The sequence below is a fragment of the Pagrus major genome, chromosome 7 (assembly GCF_040436345.1).
Source record: "Pagrus major chromosome 7, Pma_NU_1.0".
Lineage (NCBI taxonomy): Eukaryota > Metazoa > Chordata > Actinopteri > Spariformes > Sparidae > Pagrus > Pagrus major.
This window is the reverse complement of record NC_133221.1, coordinates 14,864,613-14,892,235: the sequence shown is the minus strand read 5'-3', so window position 1 is coordinate 14,892,235 and position 27,623 is coordinate 14,864,613. Positions and strand designations below refer to the sequence as shown.

At 42.3% G+C, this 27,623-nt stretch overlaps 3 protein-coding genes across 4 annotated transcripts; all 3 read right to left on the bottom strand.

Annotated features, from left to right (window-relative positions):
- Positions 1-300: 300 nt before the first annotated feature.
- tktb (transketolase b) lies at positions 301-7,715 on the bottom strand. Its single transcript, XM_073469961.1, has 14 exons — positions 7,464-7,715; positions 5,583-5,700; positions 5,380-5,493; positions 5,196-5,293; positions 4,041-4,232; positions 3,497-3,624; positions 3,216-3,412; positions 2,490-2,654; positions 2,085-2,241; positions 1,873-2,003; positions 1,692-1,775; positions 1,496-1,592; positions 1,210-1,329; positions 301-991 (listed from the first exon to the last, which is right to left on the bottom strand). The coding sequence occupies exons 1-14, from the start codon at positions 7,568-7,570 to the stop codon at positions 819-821; spliced, it is 1,881 nt and encodes a 626-aa protein (XP_073326062.1). The 5' UTR covers positions 7,571-7,715; the 3' UTR covers positions 301-818.
- A 4,499-nt stretch (positions 7,716-12,214) lies between these two features.
- On the bottom strand, positions 12,215-16,009 carry lrrc23 (leucine rich repeat containing 23). The gene is made up of 8 exons (XM_073469736.1): positions 15,923-16,009; positions 14,128-14,237; positions 13,904-14,024; positions 13,657-13,798; positions 12,937-13,067; positions 12,714-12,850; positions 12,387-12,591; positions 12,215-12,308 (listed from the first exon to the last, which is right to left on the bottom strand). Exons 1-8 carry the CDS (start codon positions 16,007-16,009, stop codon positions 12,276-12,278), a joined length of 966 nt encoding a protein of 321 aa, XP_073325837.1. The 3' UTR covers positions 12,215-12,275.
- Positions 16,010-16,618: 609 nt separating this feature from the next.
- Positions 16,619-27,527, bottom strand: rbm10 (RNA binding motif protein 10). Of its 2 annotated transcripts, none has more exons than XM_073469975.1 (23): positions 27,383-27,527; positions 26,772-26,852; positions 26,186-26,693; positions 25,681-25,851; positions 25,517-25,586; positions 24,019-24,092; positions 23,013-23,099; positions 22,767-22,827; positions 22,502-22,660; positions 21,566-21,726; positions 21,355-21,452; positions 20,987-21,074; positions 20,649-20,850; positions 20,440-20,549; positions 20,259-20,340; positions 20,055-20,146; positions 19,749-19,937; positions 19,285-19,479; positions 19,076-19,132; positions 18,728-18,922; positions 18,546-18,593; positions 17,705-17,760; positions 16,619-17,370 (listed from the first exon to the last, which is right to left on the bottom strand). In XM_073469975.1, exons 2-23 carry the CDS (start codon positions 26,786-26,788, stop codon positions 17,280-17,282), a joined length of 2,811 nt encoding a protein of 936 aa, XP_073326076.1. In that variant the 5' UTR covers positions 26,789-26,852; positions 27,383-27,527; the 3' UTR covers positions 16,619-17,279. The 2 variants fall into 2 exon arrangements, with proteins under 2 accessions (XP_073326076.1, XP_073326075.1); XM_073469974.1 differs by having other exon boundaries at positions 17,196-17,370; positions 20,259-20,358; positions 27,383-27,468.
- Between the last annotated feature and the right edge of the window lie 96 nt (positions 27,528-27,623).

The following is a 27,623-nucleotide window of genomic DNA, read 5'->3' as shown; positions in this document are numbered from 1 at the left end:
AAATAAAATGTATGAATGCATGGCCCTTTAGGGCTTCCGTAAGTTTCAACTGCTGACTCGTGCTAATTAGTAGTAAAACACCGAGTACAGATGAGGCTGATGGGAATGGAAAATTCCTCCATTACAAGGGTGCTAGAAAATCTTGTCTGTACAAAATGTTGTGCCCTTCCATCCAGTAGATCAGATATTTTACTGGTTAAGTGAAAACCATAAACCAGCTGGTGGTGCTAGATCAAAAAGGCAGGCACTGGAGTCCTCAGACCTAATCAGCAGACCATGACAAAACACAAAAAGACCACATTGGGTTTGTTATTTTTAATTCAGCACATCACAGCAAAAACAGGATGACACTGTAGACCTGGAACGTCAGTAACATTGTGTGATGGCCGTGCGGCCAGGAATCATAACAGGAATGCTCAGTTCATAACAGTTCATGACCAAGCAGGCTAAGCTTTTCACACTGGGGCTGAAGAAAACCGTTAACACAAGCGCTACAGTCTGACTGCACACAACTAAAAAAAGTTATAAAGTACATTTAGATTCATGACAAACAGTAACTGTTTTACGCAAAGTGAGAAGACATGAGGCATGATTGTAAGGAATGTGAAATAGAAATGATGGTCATGGCCTGAATCTGAAGCATTTTGACAATGTATCCGGATACAACAAAGGAATGTTGCAGAAGAACAATGGGTGCACACAGTGGAGTAATAATACAGGGTTAGTATACTGCACTATGTAAAAGCCACAAGAGGGCACTTGAACACATCAGTTTACTGGTCTTCATGTGATCATCTCCAGGTAGTCAGGCACACTCCTCAGTTTGCAAAGGTCTGGCGCACAGCATTGGCGATGTGCTTGGCGCTAATGCCGTAGAGGTCCATCAGCTCTTGGGGCTTTCCGCTGCGGGGAACTTCAGACACTGCCAGCCGGGTCACAACAATGCCGGGCTCCTCACCGACTGCTGACAGGACTGCTTCACCGATACCACCTGGACAGAGGAAAAAGACCGTCAGCACATTCACACAGCAGAAACCAATCAGTTCACATTAGAGATGACAGGGTGATGCCCTTATTGGACCCTTAGGATCAAGAAAAATAAAAAAAAACTAAACTGTTAAAAACACTTGCTACTTGGAGCAAACCAGTAGCACTTCAAGAATTTGTGCACTTGACTGCAGAACCGTGCAATGGGACATTGAAACCTACCCTCCTTGTAGTGGTCCTCCACAGTGATGATCCGTCCCCCTGTGGCTCTCGCACTGGTCAGAATGGTAGAGGCATCCAGGGGCTTGATGGTGAATGGGTCAATCACACGGATGCTCTTCCCTATAGGAAATCGTTACTTTAGACATGTTCTATAGGCAGAATAAGCTAACTGGGCAGCTTAGACCTCCATCCAGTGGATTACTCAACATTAAACATTGTGGATGGTGGTTAAAATATGTATGTCTAAATACCCACTTTAATCCACTAGAGGGCAGTGTGAGCTTACCTTCACTTGCCAGCATATCAGCAGCAGCAAGGGCTTCATGCAGAGTCACACCAGCTCCAATCACAGTGACATGATCCTTGTCAGACTGGCGCACTACCTGTGAAGTAAGGACATTCAGGGTTATATCTTGTTGTTGTCATTAATGGATACTTTATGAACAAGGATGAAAGCGCATGATCATGGTATCGATTATTACCTTGGCTACTCCCACTTCAAACTTCTCATCGGGAGAGTAGAGGACTTCAGACTCCGGTCTGCTGCTACGGATGAAACACATACCCTGAGAATGTAGGGTTTGAGTTAGAACATAATGCGATTCCCACATCATTGTGAATACAACTTAGTACACAAACTTCAACACTAGGGTGCCTACCAACCTTTGTGTTGGCCGCCAGCTCGACAGCTCTCTCTGTGGACACTGCATCACTGGGGTAAAATACAGTGCATGTTGGGATAGCACGGAACATGGCCAAGTCCTCTAAAGCCATCTGGGAAGGACCATCCTCACCTGAAGGCAGAGTAACATCAGTCAGAGAGGGGACACACTCTGCCCTAAAGAAAAATGGTAACGCTTGAGCAGAAAGCTTACCAATGGAGACTCCGCAATGGGACCCGACCAGGTTGATATTTGTCTGGGAGACGGCACCCATACGGATTTGGTCATAGCCTCTGGAGAGAAAGGCAGCAAACGTGCTGGCAAATGCAACCGTACGGTCACGGGTGGCACAGCCCATGGCCACTCCAACCTGCAGCAGTGAGCAAAGACATCAGTGATAGGAGTTAGTCTTAATGACAGTAAGTGGATGTACCCTCCACGCTTGCTTAATCACAAGTGACAAGCAGCAGCAGAGGCTGGGATTACTATGCTAAAGAATGAATAGTAACAGATTAGACCAGTTTGGAGCAGATTATGGTAGCGAATAGTGTCGAGTGAGCCAAGTTTAATCCCCTTTTATAAGTCTGAGTTCTCATGTCGGTCTTCTGTAACACGTACCATGTTCTGTTCAGCGATAAAGCACTCAATGTAGCGGTCAGGGAAGGCCTTCTTAAAGGTCTCAGCGAAGGTGGAGTTTTTGGTGTCTCCATCAAGGGCCACCACTCTCTGGCTTGCCTGGCCCAGCCTGGCCAGTGCTGCACCATATGCACGCCTTGGGGCCATCTGTCAGGACAGGAAGGAAAAATTAACAAGGTAATTAATGACAAAACAATTATATCAGACCTCTTGAACTGGAAGCCGAAAACGTGGCCCTTTGATCATTATTTGCTTATTGGCCCATTCATTAGTCATGTCAAAAATACTGCCATTTAAAAAAGTTTTAACCTAGGCTACTAAGCAGAGGGAATTTGAGAGAACCAAACTGACAACATACTTCAAAGATTAAAAAGGTGCACTTATTTACCCTTTTGTAAACATGTTTTCAATTGTGAAATCTAATAAAGTGGGGGGAAAAAATTAAGTACATTGCTTTAACATTCAAATTCCTAGCTTTACAGGTCAGACACAAAATGTAAATGTCTGGCCCCTTAAGACTTCAGTCTCCCAAATCTGGCCCTTTTTTAAAAAAGTAGTAGACTTACATGTAGGTTAAAAAGTTATCTCAAATACTGATAGACTTATGCTCAACGTCATTGCCCTTAAACCCCCACAAGACCATTCAGTGACTGTTGAAGGGGCTTATTACCCATTGTTAAACATGGTTTGGGTGTTGCCTTGAAGTACCTTCTCTCCCTTTTTGTATGGTGGAGGTGAGGGCAGGCAGATGGGGCTAAGGTCCGCAGGTGCCGCGTCGTCTTTAGGCAGCTCAGGGCTCAAGGTCTTGTTGGGGACCTGGATCTGAGCTTCAAGGTCCTTGAGGAGTTCAGCCGCCCGGTCCTTGGGGATGGCCTTTCCATGCCAGTTCTCACGATCCTCAATATCTACAAACAAGATATAAAGAATCTTAATGAAACTCAGAAAAGAACAAAATATTCAAATAGTCACCATCTGAAAACCAGACTTACCTTTCAGTCCTTTTCCCTTGAATGTTTTGGCTACAATGCAAGTGGGTTTGCCCTTGACCTGCTGAGCCTGCCAGAAAGCTTTGCACAGCTCCTCCACATCATGTCCATCCACAACATATGTGTTCCACCTACAAAAACATGGCTCAATTTTAACATTCTACCAAACACTGCAACAATTATTAACCCAAAACACGTGGACATTGAGTTCTGAACAAACATGTTAAGCATCAAGTTATTAACTGAGTAAGGGGGAGCAGAGAGAGTACAGAAAGGTCAAGAGGCCAGAAGGGTAGAGAGGACGTCAGACAGCAAAACCTTATGCGAGAGGGGTGACCAAGAGAAATTTCAACCCAAGAATTTTGATAATAAAAAGACAACATTAAAATCTATAGAAGCAGCTTTTTAACTTATTTGCAGCAGAGACTTGATTATGCACAAATACAAATATGACAGTAAAGGTATGATTTTGATGGTGTATTCAGGGCCATCACCTAAAAGCATTTCCAAGAATATTAGATAAGAGCTGAGGAAAATTGGTACTGACCCAAAGGCCTCACAGCGCTTGCGGTAGGTCTCCAAGTCGTGCTGCAGAGATGTGGCCTCACTCTGACCGAACCGATTGACATCGATGATGGCCACCAAGTTGTCCAGCTGGTAGTGGGAGGCAAAGGCCATGGCCTCCCACACAGAGCCCTCTGCACACTCTCCATCACCCAACATGCAGTACACACGGTAACTACAACACATATAGAAAAGCGAAATATTAGCGTTGTTCTCCAAAGAACGAGTCACACGATGGTTGCAAAATAATGTAATAATCATTGTCTGTTGAGCTGAGACTTGTGGTGGACTTCTCAAAAAAGGGAAAACCACAGGATTGCAGAACTTTTAGCCCAATGACTGCATTTCAGAACAAGTCACTGGTCTTGAGTCAAGAACATTACAAAATCAATCTCATGCCAGTCTGCTGTGCAAAACAGATCTCCATCTAAGACTTGATTTTGTTTTTACAACTATAGATAAGTAAACTGCCCCCATGAAACAATTAAATCAAATCCCTTACATTGTGGACAAATCTGTTATTTATCACAATAACAATTTTAGAACAAAAACTTATGTCTACGTAAGGCTCACCAGTTACTAACCACTTTAGATTTCCATGTGAATCAAAAACTGCCCTTCAAATCAGCAACAGCAATGAATTAACTCCAACAGACGCATCCTTGTTAAATAGTTTAGTCTCAAATGGACCATAAATCAAATAATCATTAATTACTTATCGAGTATTGCAAACACCTCTTAGCATCACTGAGGGCTCCTGCTGGGGAGTAATTTAACACAATTACAACTACACTACTACAGACTTATCCATTAAAGAGATTACCTGGCATCAGGCACAACCACAAGAAGGGAGTTCCCTGCCTACCACTCAAGCCATAACACCCTTGGTAAACAAAGCTCTTGTGAATTATACAGTAAGCATGACATTGTTACATTTACAGAGACCGTGACCTCACAACCTACAAGCTTTTATTAGCCAGGGGCTGGACACTCACTGCCAACTTAGATCAATGACTATTGGTGAAGGCTAAAACTCTAAATAGATGGTCCAGATTTCCATATAACAGTTTTCAAAAGCAGGATTATTGCAAGTCTTTGAACTCCTTAATGAACTCACATATTCTGTTTACATACTCACCTGGATTTGTCAAAGTTTTTGCCAGTGTAGGCCATGCCACAGGCAGCACCAAGACCCTGTCCCAAAGATCCTGTGGCCACGTCAACAAATTGCAGTTTCTGGTAAACAGGAAAGAGGGAATTCATTAAACCAGATATAAAAAGTGACCTTTACATTATATTCTGTTCTCAGGATCTTCGCTTACTGGAGTGGGGTGGCCCTCCAGGTCAGAGTCGATCTTGCGCAGGTTGAGCAGATCGGACTCCTTCAAGTAACCTGCCTCTGCCCATGCAGCATAGAGGATAGGTGCAGCATGGCCCTGAGATCAAGAGGGGGAGGGGGAGTGTTTAAAGGCAGCTGAATAACTGTAGATTATCAATTTATCTCAGAAAAGAAATGCATGCCAACCTTTGAGAGCACAAAGCGGTCGTTACACTGGTTGCGAGGGTCCTCCGCTTTGTAGCGCATGGTGTTGAAGAAGAGCACAGACATGAGCTCTGCTATACTGCAGCATGATGTTGGGTGACTGAGGAGAGACAAATGGAGACAACCTGTTGATAACTGTTCACAGTAAAGACATAAAAAAAAAATATCCACACACCATGCACATATACATGCGTGTGTTACTACATTTAGGCATCCTTGCACTTTGTTTTAGTTTGACAATAAGAACCACAAAAAAAAAGTCAGTCATTCCAGGAAAACCATTCCAAATGAGTAAATTTGACCCATCTTTTGGATTAGGAATATGACGCGTCAATAGATTGTTAATCTGCAACATCAACAAATCAATTGTGTTACAATCCAGAGCCCTTATAAAACAAAAAACAATAAACAAACTTGTGAAACTATTAGTTACTGCATAGTGGGTCGAGTGTTGTTCAACATGTTTAGAAATCCCACGTTACTCAACAGGATCTCAGCTTCCCTAAGTGGGTTAAGTTACAAATAGCATCATTTAAAACCATGCTGGAAACACACTGGTTTATCTTATTCACACACACATCTTAGTCACTTAAAAAAATCCAGTGCCTTCTTTACCCCTTGTCCTTTTGTTGAGCGACAACCTGCTAAAGAAAAACCGAAGTAAATTCATGAATCCCAAAACCAAGCAATGAGATACTCAGGTGCAATGTTCCACATGAAACAATGAGGACCATTATGCGTTGATCGCAGGGCGTCAAAACTTGTTTAACGGAAGATAAGCTGCCTGATAGTCTGGATATTCATCATATTAAAAAGGAAACGGGAGTGAGAAAAACAGGTTTACCAACAAACATTTCCTGTTTGAAGGTTTCTGGATTCCCGCAAATGCCATAAATAAGATAATCAATAAGTGATTGAACATTTGACAACTAGCTAATGAGATGCATTCAATTAATTACAGGCATTTCTGACGTGTACACAGATGTATAGACCCAATTGTAATATTGGCAGAACACCAGGAAGTCAAAAAGGTCAGCTACTATAATCTCTGGATTACAGAAGCTCTTAAAATTACGCCCCTTTCACAATGAGGTAACCTAGTAAACTTTTCCCGCTTGGACATGCGGCAACATACAGTAAAACATTCTTGACAGGGAAGAGGAAGTAATCGGGTTACCAAAAAAAACCAAAAAAAAAACCCACTTCTGGCATGAAGGATGAGGCAACACCGCAGGTGCCCTTTTGCCTCCGGTGGTTCTTATCATACATGAAAGATTACATGACTGATTTCCTGACAGTAATTCAATTGCTGTGCGTCTGTCTGGCATTTTAAAATGGGCTGCAACTTTAAATTAGAGTGTAAAAGGGACCACGAGACTCGTCCTTTGGCGTGATCATGTGATTTCTTGTTAGCTAGAAGAAGCAGCTCCGTGCTAACGAGGAAGTTTTCGTCAAACTGCCGCTGAAAGGCATAAATTGTGAGCTAGCTTGCACTTACTGTACACAACCCAACTACCGATACAGACGCTGTCATTTGTTTTCATCCGTCAGCGGCTTTAAAAAAAAGAGGGGGGGCACACACAAAATGTTAGCTTATGCTAGCTTAAACTACAGTAGACTGAGACCAAACTTAACTCACGACGCAAGTTAGCTTAAACATTTATGAAAGTTAGCATAATTACTTGCTAGCTGGTCCACCGCGTGAACGTAATCTGCAGCACGTGCAGCCGGGGCCCGCAGGAACAACGTGCGTCTCCTACAGCAAGTTTACGTTACGCCGCATATGTCCCATTATTTCTTCATATATAGCGGTGTGATTTTTTTTTTTAATAATCAAACCTTACATAACTTTGAATGACTTACCCAGAGTTGGAGGCGCATGTCGCCTTGATGGAGAGGATCCTGAGCTTGTTGGCGACGTCTTTCAGCCCCTGCAGGGTTTTCTCGTCGGGCTTGTGGTAGCTAGTCATCGTGTCTGTGGAGGGTTTGCTTCTTGAGAACCGAATCCGCCTGAAAAGTGAAATTTGGTTATTTCAGGTGGTGCTTTTCCAGGTGTCGGGAGTTCAAAGCTGCGCCACGCCGTTGCAAGCTGCCCGGTGAAAGTACAGCCCAAAGACCGAGAGGGTAGGGGGATTTATGTCTCCTGTAGCAGCCACGCCCCCCTCATCCACTGATTCAATGATTGGAGGAGGAGCTGTGGGGAGTTGCGCAGGAGATGCTGCTTTCACAAATCCTCCTCAGTTCATGTAAATACACACATCTGATGTCACTGCATTCTTATCATTTCCCTTTTTTTTCTTTTTTTTTTTTTTAAAATGAGCAAATGAATGGGCAAAGATCCTAAAACATCTGCCACCTAACTGTATGTAGTTAGATGGCATTGTTATTAAATTATCAGAAATTTGCACTGCACACTTCGAAGACCTGAACACATTGTGCAATCTCTTCCTTGAAAAGGTCACCTTACTTCCTGGTTGTGGTAAAGGTGTGACGGCGAGATGATGAAATATCACTGGCAACTTAAGATTACATCAAACTACTATCATAAACAAAGTGTCATACACAATAGGCTCAGTGTGCAGTTATGGTTCTCTATAAATGTCCATGGCATGTCACTGTCCCTTTAAAGCTGCAGCTGGATGGCTGCCAACAGGGAAATGGAAGCAGTTTTTGCTCTCTCATCCTTACTCAGGGAAACACAGGATAGTGTGGCCTGCAAACACTACTGACTTCTTATTCCTGAGTCACTGCCATAGCTGTGTCACTTCAGCTGATTGTGTGCATTTGTATAATGTAAATGAATGTATCAGAAATTAAAACGTTCAAAACTTTTATTGTTTAAAAATTAGATTGGCTGTAAAAATTAGTGTAAGAACATGACACCGGCAGCCCTAATGTATGAATTTACAAATGATACAAATCATACAAGATACTCTAATTTCTTTCCATGCAATACAATCCCAGGCACACACCTAACACACACTAGACCCATGCTTTTAAGGAAGTGAAACACTTCCTCATTTTTGGACATCATTACCAGTCTTTGTCATTTGGAAATTTCCTCCTCTTTAAGTTCTTGAAAAAACACACATGCCATTAGAAAAACTAGCAAAGCATCAGCCACAAAGAGAATTAAGATGTTTCTTATCTTTACATTTATTCTCTCCTGAGCCTCAATCCTCCCCCGAGGAGTGAAAGGTTGGTCAGGTTTGTCAAGCCCCTCAAGTTACGGCAGGAGAATCAGCACACTCAGCCGGTGGTCTACCATTTCCACCAGAGGAACTGACGTACACACTAAATGTTCATAGTTGTGGTTCTCACGTTAATTATAAGTGCCTTGTGTTCATTTTGCACACCACGTCCTTTTTGTCTTGGCCTAGAGCCAAGTTATGACAGCAGTCAGTCACTATATCATAAACATACCACTTATCCGAACTCAAATACAATAGATCAACCTGTAAGATTGAGACATTCCAAGGCAGGTCCGACCAGGCCATCCAGTTCTGTCAGCCTGTTCCCTGCTATCTACTCACCCCCATTCCTATTGAAAGTTGGGTTAAGTTTCATAATCTACAAAGCATTTCTGGAGCTTCACATGTGAACTTGAGAATGCTACAGATTGGGGGAAAATTAAAAGCTTTCAAAAACTGAAGAGGGAATATGGACTGGAGGATTACGATCAGTTTAGATATTACCAAGTTAGAGACTTCTTTGAGAAAGAAATAAAACCAGATCTTCCACAGGAGCTGAATGAAGTAACTATAACACTGTGTAATGCATATAGAAACAATACTGGAAGAGTGGTTTCAACACTGTACCAGGGTCTAGAGAAGAGCAGAGGAACTTCTACACTGTATGTTAGAGACAGATGGGTAAAAGAAAGTAAAATGCCTTTAACTGAAGAGGACTGGTTTAACATATGTGATGTACAGCGAACCACCACCAGCTCCAGGATGTGGAAAGAATTTTGCTGGAAAAATATGATCAGGTTCTTTATTACTCCCAAAACAAAGAGCAAAATTTCAACTACACAACAAACATGCTGCAGACGGTGTGGAGAGCAGAATGCAGGTCACACTCATGTTTTTTGGGAATGTACTAAAATGAGAAATTATTGGAATGATGTGTGGGTAGAATTGAAAACAATACTGGGATATGAACTACCAAAGTCATGTGAGATATTATACCTGTGTAACCTGACAAGGAAAAATGTACAATATGAAGACGAATATCTGGTAAAAATTCTGCTGGCTGCGGCCAAGAAGGCAATCACCAGGAAATGGTGTAGAGAGGACCCTCCCACTCGGAGGAACTGGCTGGACACAGTTGAGGAGATTCTCAATATGGAAAGATTTACGTATATATTGAGACTCCAGCAAACAAAATTTGATAAGAAATGCGAAAAATGGACAGACCATAAATCTCAAAGCAGAGACACCACCGAAAACTTGGACTGATGTCAGAGACATTTGAGGATTATTATCAAGATCATGTACCCCATTGACGCTGTAATGTGTTCTTTAATGTTATATGCCGAAAATTAATAAAATCTGAGTTAAAAAAAAAAGAGAATGCTGCAACACTGTTTTGCTGTAAAGCTCTGGAAATGTTTTGTGGACTAAGAAACTTCACCTGACTTTCCATCGATATGGGGGTGAGCAGATAATGACTGAATTTTCATTTATTTCAACTTATCCTTTAAATACATGACCTGACCTCTATGTTCTCTGGGTCATAATATCAGCATTAAGACTAAATCGTAGTACTTTTATTACCAGATATAACTGTTGCAGGTTGGGAAGGTTGATGCCTTCAGTGGTATCCAACTTGTTTCCCCTCAGCTCTAAAGTTACCAGGTTTGCAAAACAGCCACCCTGAAGACCGTTCAGTCTCTGAAGGCCGTTACCTGCCAGAGGTTCCAAGATGTTATGTCAAGGCCTTTTCAAATATATATTAGATTAGGCACCAGGTGTCTGAGGAATATCTTGCTGATTAATAAGAGTTTGTTATTCCTAAGAAATAATGATAATATCCCTCATTTGACTGACCTCACTTTACAAAACTCTGGGCGAGCTTAATACACAGTGTGAGTGTTTTTGCAGGCTGGTCATTGTAACCCTTTTCCCTGTCTCTCTCTCTGAGGTTACCAGAGGAGGTTGATTGCAGTAGCAGCCTGATCCTGAGCAACTGGTATCAGTGCTCTGGGGGATATAAAAGTCCTGCCTCTAACTGGGCTGGTCTTTCTTGCTTTTCTCCTACTAACTATTATTTTACTTTTCTTGAGTTTCACAGCATAGTGGTAGTATCATGCTTTGGGCCTGTTTTGCTGCATCTGGGCCAGGACAGCTTGCCATCATTGATGGAACAATGAATCCTGAATTATACCAGCAAATCCTAAAGAAAAATGTCAGGACATCTGTCCGTGCACTGAATCTCAAGAGAATGTGGGTCATGCAGCAAGACAACGACCCTAAGCACACAAGTTGTTCTACCAAAGAATCGTTAATGAAGAATAAAGTTAATGTTCTGGAATGGCCGAGTGAAAGTCCTGACCTTAATCCAATCGAAATGTTGTGGAACGACCTGAAGCGAGCAGTTCATGTGAGGAAACCCACCAACATCCCAGAGTTGAAGCTTTTCTGTACGGAGGAATGGGCTAAAATTCCTCCAAGCCGATGTGCAGGACTAATCAACAGTTACCGGAACTGTTTAGTTGCAGTTACTGCTGCACAAGAGGGTCACATCAGATACTGAAAGCAAAGGTTCACATACTTTTGCCACTCACAGATAAGTAATATTGGATCATTTTCCTCAATAAATAAATGACCCAGTATAATATTTTTGTCTCATTTGTTTAATTGGGTTCTCTTTATCTACTTTTAGTACTTGTGTGAAAATCTGATGTTGTTTTAGGTCATATTTATGCAGAAATATAGAAAATTCTAAAGGGTTCACAAACTTTCAAGCACCACTATACTTTGTGTGTGACTGCTGCAATTTACAGTAGCTAGCTATCCTGTTAAACTTTGTTCAGTTCAACTTTGTAACTTTACATTACAACCATTATACTGAAATGTGACGACATGCACTTACTAAGTAGGTAGCAGATAGTGTTAGCTCTGATAAATCTAACGTTAGCTAACTATCCCGGCTAGCAAACCAAAATTTGCGTTTGTCGTTGTTGCCATGGAAACCCTACAGTCGAAACATGAGCACGAGAGTGTTGGGAGCAGATGTAAACAAACCTCCTTGGTTGAGAGTCTCATTTGATTTCAGCAGGTCAAGATGTTGCATTGGAGACTTCATAACAAGAGCTGAGAGTGCATTCCTCTTTTCGAACCACGGTTTTTGCAAAAACACATTTGGACATCTCCACGAAAAATGTCAAAACATTAGCTACAGTTTGCATTTGTATAATGTAAATAAATGTATCAGAAATTAAAACTTTCAAAATTTTTACTGTTTGAAAATTAGATTGGCTGTAAAAGTTAGTGTAAGAACATGACACCAGCAGCCCTATTGTATGAATTTACCAATCATACAAGATACTCTCTCAAGATATACATTACTTTCCATGCAATACAGTCACAGGCACACACTTACACAAACACACACCAGGCCCATGCTTTTAAGGAAGTGAAACACTTCCTCATTTTTGGACATCATCACCAGTCTTTATGGTTCTGAGATTTCCTCCTCTTTAAGTTCCTGAAAAGACACACATGCCATTAGAAAAACTAGCAAAGCATCAGCCACAAAGAGAATTAAGATGTTTCTTATCTTTACATTTATTCTCTCCTGGGCCTCAATCCTCTCCAGAGGGGAGACAGGTTCTTTGTCAAGTCGCTCAAGTTGCGGCAGGAGAATCAGCACACTCAGCCGGTAGTCTACCGTTTCCACCAGAGGATTTCCAGAAAGGACCAAAGCTCGCAGAGTCTTTGACACAAGCCCAAGGCATTTCAGGGCAATCTCATCTAAGACTGCATTCCCTCTAAGGGAGAGAGAGACACATATAATTGGATATAAGATCTGGTGTATTTGATGTTTTACTGAAATAATGATGGGAACCATAATTATGACACAAATCTGTACTACTGTGATACAACTGTGTACCTGACATTGAGGTATTGCAGACACTTCATATTGGAGCTGAGGCCATCCAGAGTGCTTAACTGGTTTTCTCGAAGGTGAAGGGTTGTAAGGCGCTCCAACCTTTCTAGACCCTCCAGACGTTTGATAACGTTTTGAGCCTGAATGACAACAAGAATAGTTATAGGCAGCCTGTTCTCTGGGTCATAATATCAGCATTAAGACTAAATCGTAGTACTTTTATTACCAGATATAACTGTCGCAGGTTGGGAAGGTTGATGCCTTCAGTGGTATCCAACTTGTTTCCCCTCAGCTCTAAAGTTACCAGGTTTGCAAAACAGCCACCCTGAAGACCATTCAGTCTCTGAAGGCCGTTACCTGCCAGAGGTTCCAAGATGTTATGTCAAGGCCTTTTCAAATATATATTAGATTAGGCACCAGGTGTCTGAGGAATGTCTTGCTGATTAATAAGAGTTTGTTATACCTAAGACATAATGATAATATCCCTCATTTGACTGACCTCACTTTACAAAACTCTGGATGAGCTTAATACACAGTGTGAGTGTTTGTGCAGGCTGGTCATTGTATCCCTTGATTGCAGTAGCAGCCTGATCCTGAGCAACTGGTCTCAATCCTCTGGGGGATATAAAAGTCCTGCCTCTAACTGGGCTGGTCTTTCTCGCTTTTCTCCCCTCGCCTGCATCTTTTCTTGTTGTGTTTAAACTATTGGTTTGCTCCATCAACACCTACATCATGCAATCTCTCCATACATCCGCATTTACACCACTAATGCCACTGATGTACACACTTTATTTAAAGGTTCATAGTTGTGGTTCTCACGTTAATTATAATAAATGCCTTTTGTTCATTTTGCACGCCACGTCCTTTTTGTCATAGCCTAGAGCCAGGTAGCCATCATAACATCATAAACATACCACTTATCCAAACTCAAATACAATAGACCGACCTGTAAGATTGAGACATTCCAAGGCAGGTCCGACCAGGCCATCCACTTCTGTCAGCCTGTTCCCTGCCATACCCAGCCACTGCAGATAGCTCAACTGAGCGAATGGTTGCCCTTTGAAGCAAGCTACAGCATTATTGTCAACCTACAGAAGAAGAAGACACAGTCAAGATTTACCATCAGTTAGAGTGAATGATATCAGCACCAGAAATGTAATTTTTTAAATGTATAATCAAGAAGAGCTCCTTGCCTTCAGCCAGAGCAGCTGGGTCAGAGATGCCAGAGGAGAGAGATCAGTCAGGTGGTTATTGGACACATCCAGAAAACGTAGGTGGATATAACTGCTGATTGCAGCTATGTCATTCAGTCTTCTGAGGTGTACAGTGATAACAAAGCAAAGAGATAGCCACAATTAAAGAAGGATCATGTCAATTTGAAGTTACAGAGCAAAGGCAGCCAGTTCTGCCCTCTTACTTTTCTTTTAGGTCCAGTTTGACAAATGCATGTCCAAGTCCATTTCCTGTTCGGCACAGTAATGAGAGCCCCTGACTTATGGTTTCTTGGGTCAGTTGGCAAACCTGTACCTGTGAAATGGAAGACATCGAAAGATTACACTCATCCAAAGTGTTGTTGGTTTTAACTCACAGGGGAGTACACCCAACCAGTGTTTGTGTACAGGGACAAGTTCAGACACAAGAACATCTACAGGACCTTCAAAACCACCCATGGAATTTTTAAACTAGAAATGAACCCTTCCAGGAGGAACTTCCCGTGAATTACTAGTGATCATTAAAATTAAACATCCACAACCTCAACGCGTTGTGGGAGCAACACAGCCTCAGAGTGCAGTGTTAAGGGGGCAAATGATCTCTTAACTAGTACTTAGATGTCAATAGTAGACTCCACACTAGTTTTAGGAGTAGATACCCTTCTAGATACCCCGTCCTTTCATTTAATGTTGTGGGTTAAATGGTGCATATTCCCAAACTAATGCATTTCATGACATCTGACATGTGGATAAACTGGAGGCCTCTGAGTCTTCCTTGAAAAGGGGTAGGGGAGGCAATTAGGAGCAAATTAAAGGATAAATTCACCCAAAAATGAACATTGTGATCATCTACTCACCCCCATGCCGATTGAAAGTTGGGTCAAGTTTCATAATCTACAAAACATTTCTGGAGCTTCACATGCGAACTTGAGAATGCTGCAACACTGTTTTGCTGTAAACCTCCAGAAATGTTTTGTGGACTAAGAAACTTCACCTGACTTTCCATCGAACCCATAACCCTTTTCCCTGTCTCTCTCTCTCTCTGAGGTTACCAGAGGAAGTTGATTGCAGTAGCAGCCTGATCCTGAGCAACTGGTATCAGTGCTCTGGGGGATATAAAGGTCCTGCCTCTAACTGGGCTGGTCTTTCTTGCTTTTCTCCTACTAACTATTGTTTTGCTCTATCAACACCTACATCACACAATCTCTCCACACGTCCACATTTACACCACTGATGCCACTGACATACACACTTTAACTGTTCATTGTTTTGTCATCATCTACTCACCCCCATGCCGATTGAAAGTTGGGTCAAGTTTCATAATCTACAAAACTTTTCTTGAGTTTCACAGAATAACAACTTAATTAGTTGGGGATTTGTTTCAAAAAGTAATATAAGCAACAGAAACATATAAAATGGCTCCATACAGCTTGATCTTGTCTCGTGGAGCTCGTACACCCACTTCATATACCCACGTCAGACAGGGTGAAGATTTCGGCCTCAAGGACATAGTACATCTTTCTAATCAATTACGCTGGACGAGCTGCAAAGGGCCATTTTGTTTTATTTTGTTACATTATATAACAAGTCCCCAACTACCTCCAGTGTTTAGGAGAATGCTGCAACAGTGTTTTGCTGTAAAGCTCCAGAAATATTTTGTGGACTACGAAACTTCACCTACCTTTCCATCGGTATGGGGCTGAGCAGATAATGACTGAATTTTCATTTATGGGTGAACTTATCCTTTAAATACATGACCTGACCTCTACGTTTGGGGTAGGTAGTAGATGACAGCTGGGATTCATAAGAGAATGTAGACGGTGAGTGGAGTGACTTTGTTTACTCCACTTGCTTAAAAATTAGTAATAAAAATTAGAGCCATAATACCACAATACTAGAGTCCAACTTGTACAGTATTTAACTATTTTCAAAAGTGGGGAAATCATAGTTAGTTACGTGATTCGTGATATGAATCAGAAGTTGTTCTTCAGGTGACTTTACCTTATGGCCCTCTCCAACTCCTTCTCGATGCGTTTCTTCCTCTCCCTCTACATCCGACAAGACTGCATCTTCATCCATCTCAGACATCCTGGTCAATTTGACTTGTTTTCACAAAAAGTAGCGGCAGACCAGTTGATAAGTGACTAACTGTTAGATAGTTATAGTTAGTCCAGCCGCACTGGGTTTAACTAAATTATAATGAAAGAAACTAGCTGCTAGTTTAGCTAAGTTAGCTCGTAGCTACTTTGTGTGTGACTGCTGCAATTTACAGTAGCTAGCTATCCCGTTAAACTTTGTAACTTTATATTACAACCATTATACAGATAATGAAATGCAACGACGTGCACTTACTAAGTAGGTAGCAGATAGTGTTAGCTCTGATAAATCTAACGTTAGCTAACTATCCCGGCTAGCAAACCAAGATTTGCGTTTGTCGTTGTTGCCATGGAAACCCTACAGTCGCAACATGAGCACGAGAGTGTTGGGAGCAGATGTAAACAAACGTCCTTGGTTGGGAGTCTCATTTGATTTCAGCAGGTCAAGATGTTGCATTGGAGACTTCATAACAAGAGCTGAGAGTGCATTCCTCTTTTCGAACCACAGTTTTTGCAAAAACACATTTGGACATCTCCACGAAAAATGTCAAAACATTAGCTACAGTTTCCTGGCTTGCACAAACAAGACACCAATAAGCAATAATGATGAAAATGTGTTATTCTGAGTTAATTTACATAAGCTTGATGAAACGGAGTCACATTATTGAACAAATACAGAAATAAAAAACATTCTCCAGACATAACTATTACATCGTGAATTCATACCTGCAATATGACAAACTCAGACACTCTTCATCTACACACTGTAAGCGTGACATTGTCCAGTTCATGAGGCAAGTCTGTTCTAAAATGTACACACAATTCATGCCCAGATCAGTCATTCACTGAATGACAAGGCATATAGCATTAAATTAAAAAAAAATCTATGGTGCATAGTAATATTAGAAAATCCCATTTGCTGCCATAAAGATCTATACCGATCTTTCATTTTCCATCAGCAAATGTTTCCCAACCACATAAAGCTTGTTTATCACATACAAGCTCTGAAGCAAGTGAGAACTAAAACTGCATCATTCAGGAAGAAAGCAAAAAAGTGCATTCTGTGCAATATCCTGACGTCCACTGCTACAGGATCAGTTCATGAGTTTTTTTTTTTTACCACTGTTGAGGTAATGTGAAGTCAAACCAAAATTAAGAGGTTTATCTATAGATATCTATATAATGTTAATGGTGAAGTGGTGTGTGCTAGGCTCTGTCCTTGTCCTGTCTGGGTCAGGAAGTTGAGGCTTTAGGGTGATTGCTCACTCCACTTGCATGTTGCGCAATAGAAGCCCCTTTTTCACACCTCCCTGTAGCATCCTGGCACCGAGACTACTGCCTGTGATCCCATCACTAAAAAGTCAAGAGAGAACAAAATAATGTTGAGCACACACATAAAAGAAACTGCAAGTAGACAAAGTCACATCCACAATTTCTGGCAAATGCTTGTATTGGCATAATTTAGTGTTGTATGGAGTTAACAGCAGGGCTTACATGGTCAGTACAGACCAATTACAAACATTACCACACATAGCTGTAGTTAAAATAGAACACCCTGACTTAAAAAGTAATGGAGAAACAATGCATGGTTTATCCAGTATTTTGTAAATTTGCGGGCCACTTCTGCACCATACATCAACTGTAAATCGACATGGAGAGTCTTGTTTGTTACTTCACTGCTGCTTACATGGGGTTAAACTTCCTCCTCTTAGGATCAGGAGTTTCAGGTCCATCAGTAAGTCTCTGCAAAGAAAGAGAACGATGAAATCAAATTTAACTAAACTCAATAAGTAACAAACGGAGACGCTACAGTAAATGTATTCTGCACAAACCATCATAAAACATGATGGTCCAGTGCTTGCAGTCATACGAAAAATACACCCGATTGTCACACTACGGTGAGAGAATGCGTTAATGGGCGAGAATTTAACAGTTATGATCTACACTCACACTCACCCATACATTTGTTGTTTATCAGCCCTTCAAAAATATATAACCTACTTGTCTATGTTCGGTCTTCACTGCTAATGCACTAACAAGCAAGGTGAAGCAGCCTTTAGTTTCTTTGCTCCCCACCTGTGGAACAAACTTCCTGAATACCTGAGCCTGCTGATTCGGTCAGGTCGTTTAAATAAGGCAATGAAACATTACTGTTTACTGTGGCTTGCCAATAAGCCAACAAACATAACCTATTTTTAATCTGTAACTATTTATTTGCTTGCTTTTGTTGTCTTTTAAATGCAATTATAAAATATTCTAATGTCTTATTTTTAATGTATTTCTATGCCCCCATAAAGTGGAACTAGGCGGACACTTGGTATAACAACTTTAACTTACACTACTGTCAAATAAATTAAAAGAAATCCAGCCATATGTATTTAGATTTTTTGTTCATACTGAACCATGACCCCAAATCTGTGGTATGTACTGAACTGTGACTTCTGTGTACTGTTACAGTACATCCCTTGTAACAAACATAATTGGTCTATGTAATGCTGTCTAACTCCAGCAGTCAGACCCTGACCAACCTCTTTGCCTGCAGCTTCCTGCTGGACTCTTCTCTGCTCCAAGTTTTGCTGAGGGCAGAAAGGTAAAGAGGTGCAAGTTAAGACATGATTACTTTCCAGCCAGGAGTAAACACTTCACTATTAATCACTTTTGCAACATTTGTAACGATGTGAAAATTCATGTAAACTGTTTGTGTAACCACCTTATGTAACTCAGAGAGCTGCTGGTGCCTGATGAGGGCCTCCTTGCTGGGGAACTGCCTCCTACACAGCAGACAAGCCAGTTTAACCCAGTCTGTCATTCTCCCTTCCCTCTCATCTCTCTCGCCTCCTTCTTCTTCACTATCAGTTTCTCCGCTGTAGGCTGGGACCAGACCCTGCTGCTGAGGTGGGGAACGCTGTGGAAATAAGATGAGAGATCACAGACTGAGGAACAAATAGACACAGATAAAGATAGTCTGCTTGAAAACAGTTTTCCAACATCCTCTGCAAAAAGAACACAGACAAACACAGGATACATAACAAGTAGATTACTGTCACCAGGTCCACACCTCTGTACTTTGTCGGATCTGGTCCAGAAACATCTGAGGCCGCTCAGACAGTGCCCCCTGCAGGTCGAAAATACAAGATCAGTAGGATTACCAGGACTACTTTATCCTATGCAGACATTACTTGTACTGGGGCAAGATGATTTACTATGATACTTTACTGCCCCAGGTGTTAACAGCTAAACATGGGTGTCTGTGTCAGAGTCACCTACCTTTTTCTCCAGAACAGCATAGCCTGCATCAGCACTAGCAGACTCTCTACGGTCATCTAGGCGACTGTGGCCAGGTGCCCTAGTGTATCCTGGTGGTAGAGCTGTAGAGCCGACAGCAGGGGAAGAGGAGACGGAACGCATGTTCTCTTTTTGTCTATTGAGACTCTTAGCCCAGCGCTCCATATCTTTGGCAATCTATTAATATAAACCCCAAGAGATGCAAGTAAGCCAGTTAAATGGACTGAACAGAGGAAGATTTACAATTTTGCAATGTTGTACTCTGGGGATGGCCCAGTAAAATCAGTGCCTGCACAATATAATGCAATCCATCTCAGTAGCCCTTAAATAAATACTACCTTGATGAAGTCGACATTTTTAAATAACTGAGGTGTTAAATTATACATACAGAAACTTAACTCTGCACATTTGTCAGCACTTGAACTTGTATCCAGTATGTGGAGTACCTGTTGAGCTGTTTTATTTTTGGGTTTGTCTTTTTTCTCCTTGCTGCCAGGGGACGCAAACAGCGAGTCTGAAGGGGCTGCACTCATGGGAGCACCCTCTGTGTTCGACTGGTCAGTGGCAGCAGGAATGTAAGTTTGCTTCTCTCCATCCCAGTACATGTACTGCTGAGTGTGAGGGTTGTAGTAGTACTGCAAAGAGGAGGGGCAAACAAAACTAGACTGAAATGCTGAGTAAGAGGACAGAGAAATGTCTTAGAAAAAGTGCTGGCTTAACATTTTAAGTGCAGTATATTCACCACGCCTGACCTGGGAGTTAGGGTCATAGTAGAGTCCTGTGAGGGGGTCGTAATAGTAGCCAGAGCTTTCGTCATAACTGTATGTAGACACATCTGGCACGGCTGCAGTCAAAGAAACAGGACACTCACTTTAGGGTCAAATACATAGATTTGGGGTTGAATACCTGAAATAAATTCTCAACTTGTAGGTAACACTGGACACATGTAGCCTTACGGTATTGCTGGAGCTCGTGTTCAGTGCCTGGGGTAGCAGGTTGGCTGGTAGAAGCTGGCTGTGGTTTTCCCACTATTTCAACCTGTCGAGGGACAGAGCTCTTAAAAACAAGAAAGCAATGGCATGAAGTAATGCAAGAATACAAGAGACAGAAGAAGAAGAAACGACAGAAATATTGTACCTGCGTGGCTGGTGTGGTGGTAGTTGTGGTGATGAGAGCAGTCTGTGTATGAGTGAGTGGTTGCTGCACGACTGCTGATCCAGATGTCACTGCCTCAGATGAAATGGCAGCTGCAAATCGGCATGCACACACAAGCAGATGGCTTAAGTTCAGTTGCAGTTCAAGTTCAATGTATGGTCATATAGGTGATATGCTCTATATATACCAACCTGGGGCTGCTCCTCCTGTGTATGTCCCCATCAGGGCTGCTCCTGCATTTGGCAAAGCAGCAACCCTGGCATCTGCATGGGCCTTGAAGGTTGTGCCGTCAAGCCCGGAGTATTCATTTCCTTCTTGACTGTATGTTACTGCTGCCCCCTGCTGATACACTGCCGTATCTATACTCTGGCCTCCTGATCCATTCTGAGCAGTCTTGGGAAAAAAAAAGGTTTTAAGGAATGAGACAAAAACACAAAATTACAATCTTGGATTTGGGGAATCTTGGCACCCCTAATGCATACAATTAAAGACAAGTTGCAACATCATGTCTGTCATTCAGACAGGTTACCTGCGTGACAGCCCACTGTGCAGCAGCGATGGCAGTGCTGGCCACTGTAGCAGCACTCACTCTGTTGCCATCTGTCAGGAATACATCTCTGGCATGGAAAAGAGGCACAGAGAGGATTTCAGTGGGTTTTCAAACAGATTTTCATGTGATGCTAAAATACAACAGTCAGTTTATTTGAAGGCTAATTTATTTGATGTAATCCTCTCTTAAGCTACTTCTGATCCACGTTATTCACAGGACCAATTTCAGTTTAATGTGACGTGGCAATCGGCGACTTGAAACCACAATATTATTCTCAGTGCCATAGCAATAACATGCAGCACTTTTGTGTTTTCTTTGCGGCCAAGTTTGGGTGTGCAAGTATTTACCGTTTGGAGCCTTTGGCAAACTCAACCACAATAGTCTTCCCATCAATAGAGAGCGCTGGCTGGAGAGCCTGCAAGATCTGGAGCAGTTGAGATGCCTCCTGTTGATACAACATACAGAGACCTGCGTGTTAGTGTCTAAGCGACTAACAATTCGCAAATACATTTGTCTAGCATTTGTGCTTGTGTGTGTCAGTCGGCTCATGTTTCTCACCACTATGGTAGAGAGCTGTAGAAAGGCAAAACCCCTGTTGAGATGTGTGTGCTTGTCCTTGATTAGGCGAACATTGGAAGGGGAGAGAGTAGCAAAAGGAGCCAAAGCTGATAAGATGGCCTCCAATGAAGTATGTGGGCCAAGATTTCTTAGTATCAGAGCTGTTGTAGGAGAGAATAGGAGAACACAAGATTTAACAATGCAAGTACCAGGTATTATACAGTGTTGCGAAAGCAGGCAGGGATTTGCATTGTCATTACAACAGGGCTTCTCTGGCTTGAAGGTGCGTCTTTAACTTGACTTGAGAAGTGGCCAAAGGAGCGGCTGTAAATACTCTTTGTCCTTGTAGTATTATTGAGGAATCGCCGCTGCAAAAAGCAACTATAATTTGGGAGTAAATGCGTTTTGTTTTCCCATAAATTATTCACAAAATAATCCCTTTGTTTTGTTATTTACAAGTTTTTATTATGAAACAGCCAAGTTATGAAATGTTGGGTTTTAACCAGCAGTAACTTAACATGACTCCCCAAACAGCTGAAAGCAAATACGATGAAAGAGTAAAATGAAGCAGACACAGATAGTTAGAAGCTAAAAGAGTACTGAGAGCTGAAAACAAAGAGTTTTAAAAATGTCTTTGTCTTTGCAATCCTGTACAGACAAGATTTGAGTTTTGTAACATATGCCTGTTTGAGAGGGAGACTGGGGGTCATTTTGGGATGGCCGCAGTAGTGAGAAGCCACCAGAGACCGCTTGAGGCAGGACAATTTGGCTCCGCATTGACGTGGCTTGGCTCAACTTGGCGAGGTTAAGTGGTAACGGAAATTCGAATCAGCTTGCAGCCAAAAGTGCCAATGGAAAACCACCTTCTGGTATATGACAATGGTTACACAAAAAGTGGATTGCCATTGTAGGAAAAATGTCAGTTAATGGACTTACTGTCATTGGCAACATCTGCCTGTTGTGCAGCCTGTCCTGGGTTGACAGTAGGACCAGAAGAGTGGTAGGGTGCTGGTAAGGGCAATAAGCCTTGGGCTCGCTCCTTCTGGAGACCAACAGGCAAATCCCTCTGCAACTGGGGCAGCTTCAGCTCAGCCTCTGGGGGAAGACAACATGGCATTTATCATTATATGATGAGAAAGAGCTTGTGTTATTATAAAAGGGAGAATAGTTGTGATATATACTGTAGGGGGTAAAAGTTTACCTGATTTAGGCACACTGCATTTGAAGCACTTCTCTCTTCTTTTAAAGTTTTGCACACCACACTGGTGAAATGATACATGAGCTGCTGTTAAAAAAACTCCTTAAATGACTGAGCCACTACAGTGGCTGACAAACATGCAGATGATACACATTTTCATTTATGCATGGAAAACAATGCCAACACACACACACACACACACACACACACACACACACACACACACACACACACACACACACACACAACCTTGTTGCAGAGCCAGTCCTCATTGGCACGCGGTTTTGGGTCGCTGTAGTGCATCGACACTCTTTGTCCCAGAATCAACAGCACGCCCTGAAAGAAAAAGAAAGAGAGGGAGGGGGAACAAAGAATGATTATCAGCAATAATTAGGCCACACATGCCAGAGAAAGGCCTCATCTCACAAGAGATGAGAGAGATTGAAAGGGACGAGAGTGAGAGAGAGGGAGAGGGGACAGAGAAAGAGAGTAGAGCTGAGGCTGAAAGAAAGAGGACACCAGAGAATTGCAACCTTCAGCTTTAGGAAACTGGGACGGACTGAGATGGTGTGTAGTGTGTGGGTATCCATTTTTAAGGACGCAATGTATTTTGTTCAATTGTGTCATCCCTCCCCCCTTAAGGGGAAACCTTTTCACAGTTTTCCACACATCCCATCCCACTGTCACCACCTTCAACCCCAAAATAGACAATAGCTCCATCCTAAAGATGTAATAATGGTAGATGACCCGGATATGACAGGTTCAAAAACAAGAAAATGAAGTGCTACAGTGGTTCCGATTCAACATACAATAGACCATGTGAGGAAATATATTCAAACTGTCATACTATCCCAGAGGTGGTACTGTAAACTTAGGAGAGAGTGAGAACATGTCACTGCAGAAAGAGGAGCTTGTATTGGACAAATGATGAGGATTGTGACTGGGAGGGTCCAGTTATGAAAACTATGCCATTGGGCCCCAGACAGACAGATGTCAGCATGATGTAAAAAGAATTTGCCTGTTTGTGAAATTCTGTGTAAGTAGAAAAAAATAATTTATAAAGACTATAAAGACTTACCTACCCACCTCAGGGACAAAAAATATTTCTCCACTCTGCATGTCTATACCATACTGGAATGCATCATGTGCATATGACAAGGCATGATGTGACTGTACATTTATCCTGATATTAACCCAAATGTCCCATTGTATGCATGTATATATGTGTATGTGTGTCTGTGTAGGGGAGAGTGACCTGGTTGGTCTCCATCCAGCGCGTGGCCTCCTGTATGACATTAAACTCGACGAAGGCGAATCCTCGGCTCTGACCTGGACACCGCCCAGCGCCATGGTAACCGAACAACAACAACAACAACATAACAACAACGCAGTGAGGGGTTAGTGCTTCATGTCCAGAGGAGAGAGAGAGACCCTGTATCAGCACTAATAAAATAAATCATTGCTTCCTCTCTCCCTTGGAAATAACACACCTGACAGCCAGTTGAGGAGCCACTGTCAAATTCTCTACAAGGGTGGGAGGACGCAATGTCAAGCAACTCAACAGGGTCGAGGAAAGAGGGAGAGAGAGGGAGAACCCTAGCCACTCATCAGTTTGAGTCTGAGCTCTTTGGCTTTGATTGATGAAGCACCCAGGCAGAACAGACACACATAGACACACAAGCACACACACGCATATATCTGCTACTCTTAGAGTCAGAATGCAGTCTGAACTATGTAGCACTGTGGTGTAATGTCTCATCTTAAACACTGCATATCTTGTCCATGCATTACTATTACTTATTGACAACACATTAAACAACATATTTAAAATTATAACTTTTTTTTAAACAACGCTATATATTGTGTGAAAATCACAAAAGTTCATCTTTTAAACAGTTAAAACTGAAAACGACTTGTTCTAAAAACAGAGAAACAGTGATGTAGGGGTGATTAAGACAGAGCAGTGCGGGGATTGTAAGTGTGCCTGTTTCAAATAGGCACACCTTACACACAACCAGTGAGTTAGCAAAGAGGGAGGCCAGTGAGACAATGACCTTAATGGAAACCTTTAGAAAAAGACAAGCTTTTCTGAGTGGTATGGATGACACTCACGTAGCTGAGAGGTAGCTGCAACACTTCATATCCCAACACTCGCACATTCAAAAATAGCTACAATGACACACACAATCAAACAGATTCTGCTTCCGCTGCTCATTCGTCAGATGACACTGTTAGTTTGTGAGCATTGTTAATCTATTCAGACACATCGCACTTCAAGATGGATGAGGCAGAATCATGAAAGGGTAAAGACAATAAAAGAGCCAAGGTGAAAAGGGAAATTAAAGCCATGAAGTGAAGATCTAAAGCCTATTGTTGTATGCATGACTTCCTGTCTTAGAGGCAAATATGGTTACTGCTCTCCTTGGAAGCGTGCATGGATGTTTTGCTGTGGGCACTAGCTCAAATTCAGACACCAGCAGACCAAAGAATTGAAGCAGAAATCTAAGCAATAGCCTTTATATGAGTATAAATGTCTTCTTTACATCAGCTATATATCCTGCTTTCAGAGTATGAGTAAAGACAGTGACAGAAAAGAGAGAAGAAAAGGGAGGACGCTTATTAAGAAGAGAGAACAGATACGGTTAATCAACCCAAAAGAGCGATGAAAATGAAAGAGCTGGTGATGGATGAGTGTGACACGAAGGGAGAGTAAAGAACAGAAAACAAATTCGGGGCAATGGACTAGTTCTCACCTGAAGATTTGTTCCTCATGAGGCGAACCTCTCTCGGCTGGATCCCCTGCTCCTGAAGTTGTGCCCGAATCTAAGAACACAGAGACATTATTGCCATTTACGCCGATCAACATCTCAATGGACCACTGTAGACACACAAACATGCCTGGGAGACATAAACGTACCTCATTGGCAGTGGCATTAGGTGGCAACATGCGAAGCATTATGATGTTGCTTGGCCTCTGGTTGTGGTCTAAATCTGCACGGTAGTCCTGGTCCCTTTGATCCAACTCCTCAAGGGACAAGTCTGGACCAGCGCTACCACAACTATGCTCCTCTGCTCCCACTGGAAAAGCCTGCAGAGAACAGTCACAGATTAGCAACTGATGTCACAACAAAATAAAAATGATATGAAATGGAGACAGGATATTTTACAGTCCAACATTAAACTTTGTCTCAAATAACATCAGTGCAGTGATACAGTAAACTTCACTGAGAATTAAATAATTATAAATTATCCCAAGCATATTTTTCTGCATTTTAATCCCTAAAAGTTTATAACTGCACATATCGGGCAACCTATACACCGATACCGAAATCTCTGTGATAGGCCAATATCGGCCAACCAATATATCGGTCAAGCTCTAGTAGCAGCTCTATGACACCAAGGATGGACTTGTTATGGTTTACCCTTCTCTTCAGTGCTCCGCGAGAGAACCTTTCCTCCTCTCTCTGTCGTGCCATATTGTATTCCATCTGTTCAGAATGGGCACCACCATGACCCCAGTTGCCATCCCTACTTCCTGAATGAGGGGCACTGTTCTCAGGAAAGCCTCTTCCACCTCTCCCCCGACCCCTTTCCTGCGGACCAGTCCGTAACTGCTCAAATTCCCGCCTGGATCCATCCTCCTCTCTCTGGAGCATGGGATGGGCTAGATCAGGCTGCGACTGAGTGGAAGGGGGCCACAGGAGCCCTTTCCCCTCACAACCAATGTCCCCCCGCCCATCTCCTCTGTGGTGAAACCCCAGGCGTTCTTGGAGGTCACGGACACCTAGCGTTTGCTCGTCGTGGCCGTATGATCTGTCTGTTTCTTCCTCCTCATCCTCCTGGCCATAGCCTCGGTAATCCATGTCTCGAAAGTTGTGATCGTTGTTGTGGATGCTGCCATAGCGACCTGTTCGGTCACCTCGTCCACCCCTGTTGACCATGAAAGACAATGTGAGGGACACATGTACTCCTTAAGATGGAAAAGTATAACATGAATGTGTAACTCACCTCCTCTCATAGTCCATACTGATCCAATGACTCTGCTCCTGGTCACAGTCCTTTTTCTATTTGGTTACAGCATCAGATACCCTGGAAGTACATCAGCAATTTACTCTTTTTAATGGCAAGCAATAATCAGGAGACTCACAGTTACTGTTGCAGCCCTATCATACACACATCTTGCCTTTTAGAAAAACGGAGTCAAAACGTATAAGCGAAGACTTTAAAGAAAAAAAGGAGCCCAGAGATAGATACCATTGTCTACATTCTGCAACCGGGTTAGCTGTATTTTTGAACGCTGACTTCTCCAACTTGCAGTAATGTCACTTCAGTCACTGCTTAACAAATTACACGAACTATTAACAGAGGTAGAGCCCTACAACACTTTTAAACACGCGTGGGACGTTATGCAATGCACGTTCTCATCCTGACAATCCATAAAGTAGTAGAAAAGGAGTATTCACCAATGACGTGTGGCGGTCATCTCGGATAGCAGGCAAGCTAACTATTTTAGCCTGAGGTTGGCTAGCTAGTCCAGGCAGAGCCGCTGTTTCGAAACGCCTGCCAACCGCTGCAAACACAACTAACGCAATTGTATGTGAAATAAGACAAACACTTACCGGTGCCACATGTAACCAAAGGTAGTTATGTGAATGTCACGTTGAGGCCCAGGAGAGAAGAGTGTTTTATTTTTGCGCTAGTCAAGTGTAATTATTTTGAGGGAACCAAGTGTAAAATGGCCACAGCAAGACAACAATCCGGAGTGGGAGGGACCTATACCTGACTCTGGTATGTGATTGGTGCTTGGAGAGCGAACACATTAATGTCGATGATGATTGGACGAGACAAGCAGGCCAACCT

Bases quoted from the DNA above. Each gene is read 5' to 3' on its own strand.
- tktb (XM_073469961.1), bottom strand. From the start codon at position 7,570: ATGACTAGCTACCACAAGCCCGACGAGAAAACCCTGCAGGGGCTGAAA. The intron at 4,233-5,195 runs GTGAGTATGTAA...TATGTGTTGTAG, and splicing joins AAAAACTTTGACAAATCCAG to TTACCGTGTGTACTGCATGT. The intron at 1,593-1,691 runs GTAATAATCGAT...CTTACTTCACAG, and splicing joins TTGAAGTGGGAGTAGCCAAG to GTAGTGCGCCAGTCTGACAA.
- lrrc23 (XM_073469736.1), bottom strand. From the start codon at position 16,009: ATGTCTGAGATGGATGAAGATGCAGTCTTGTCGGATGTAGAGGGAGAG. The intron at 14,025-14,127 runs GTAAGAGGGCAG...TGTACACCTCAG, and splicing joins AAACTGGACCTAAAAGAAAA to AAGACTGAATGACATAGCTG. The intron at 13,799-13,903 runs GCAAGGAGCTCT...CTTCTTCTGTAG, and splicing joins CCCAGCTGCTCTGGCTGAAG to GTTGACAATAATGCTGTAGC.
- rbm10 (XM_073469974.1), bottom strand. The intron at 19,480-19,748 runs GTACTCCACATA...TTATATTAATAG, and splicing joins AAAATAAAACAGCTCAACAG to ATTGCCAAAGATATGGAGCG. The intron at 17,371-17,704 runs GTAAGCAGCAGT...TTGACTTTTTAG, and splicing joins AGGAGGAAGTTTAACCCCAT to TGATGGGATCACAGGCAGTA.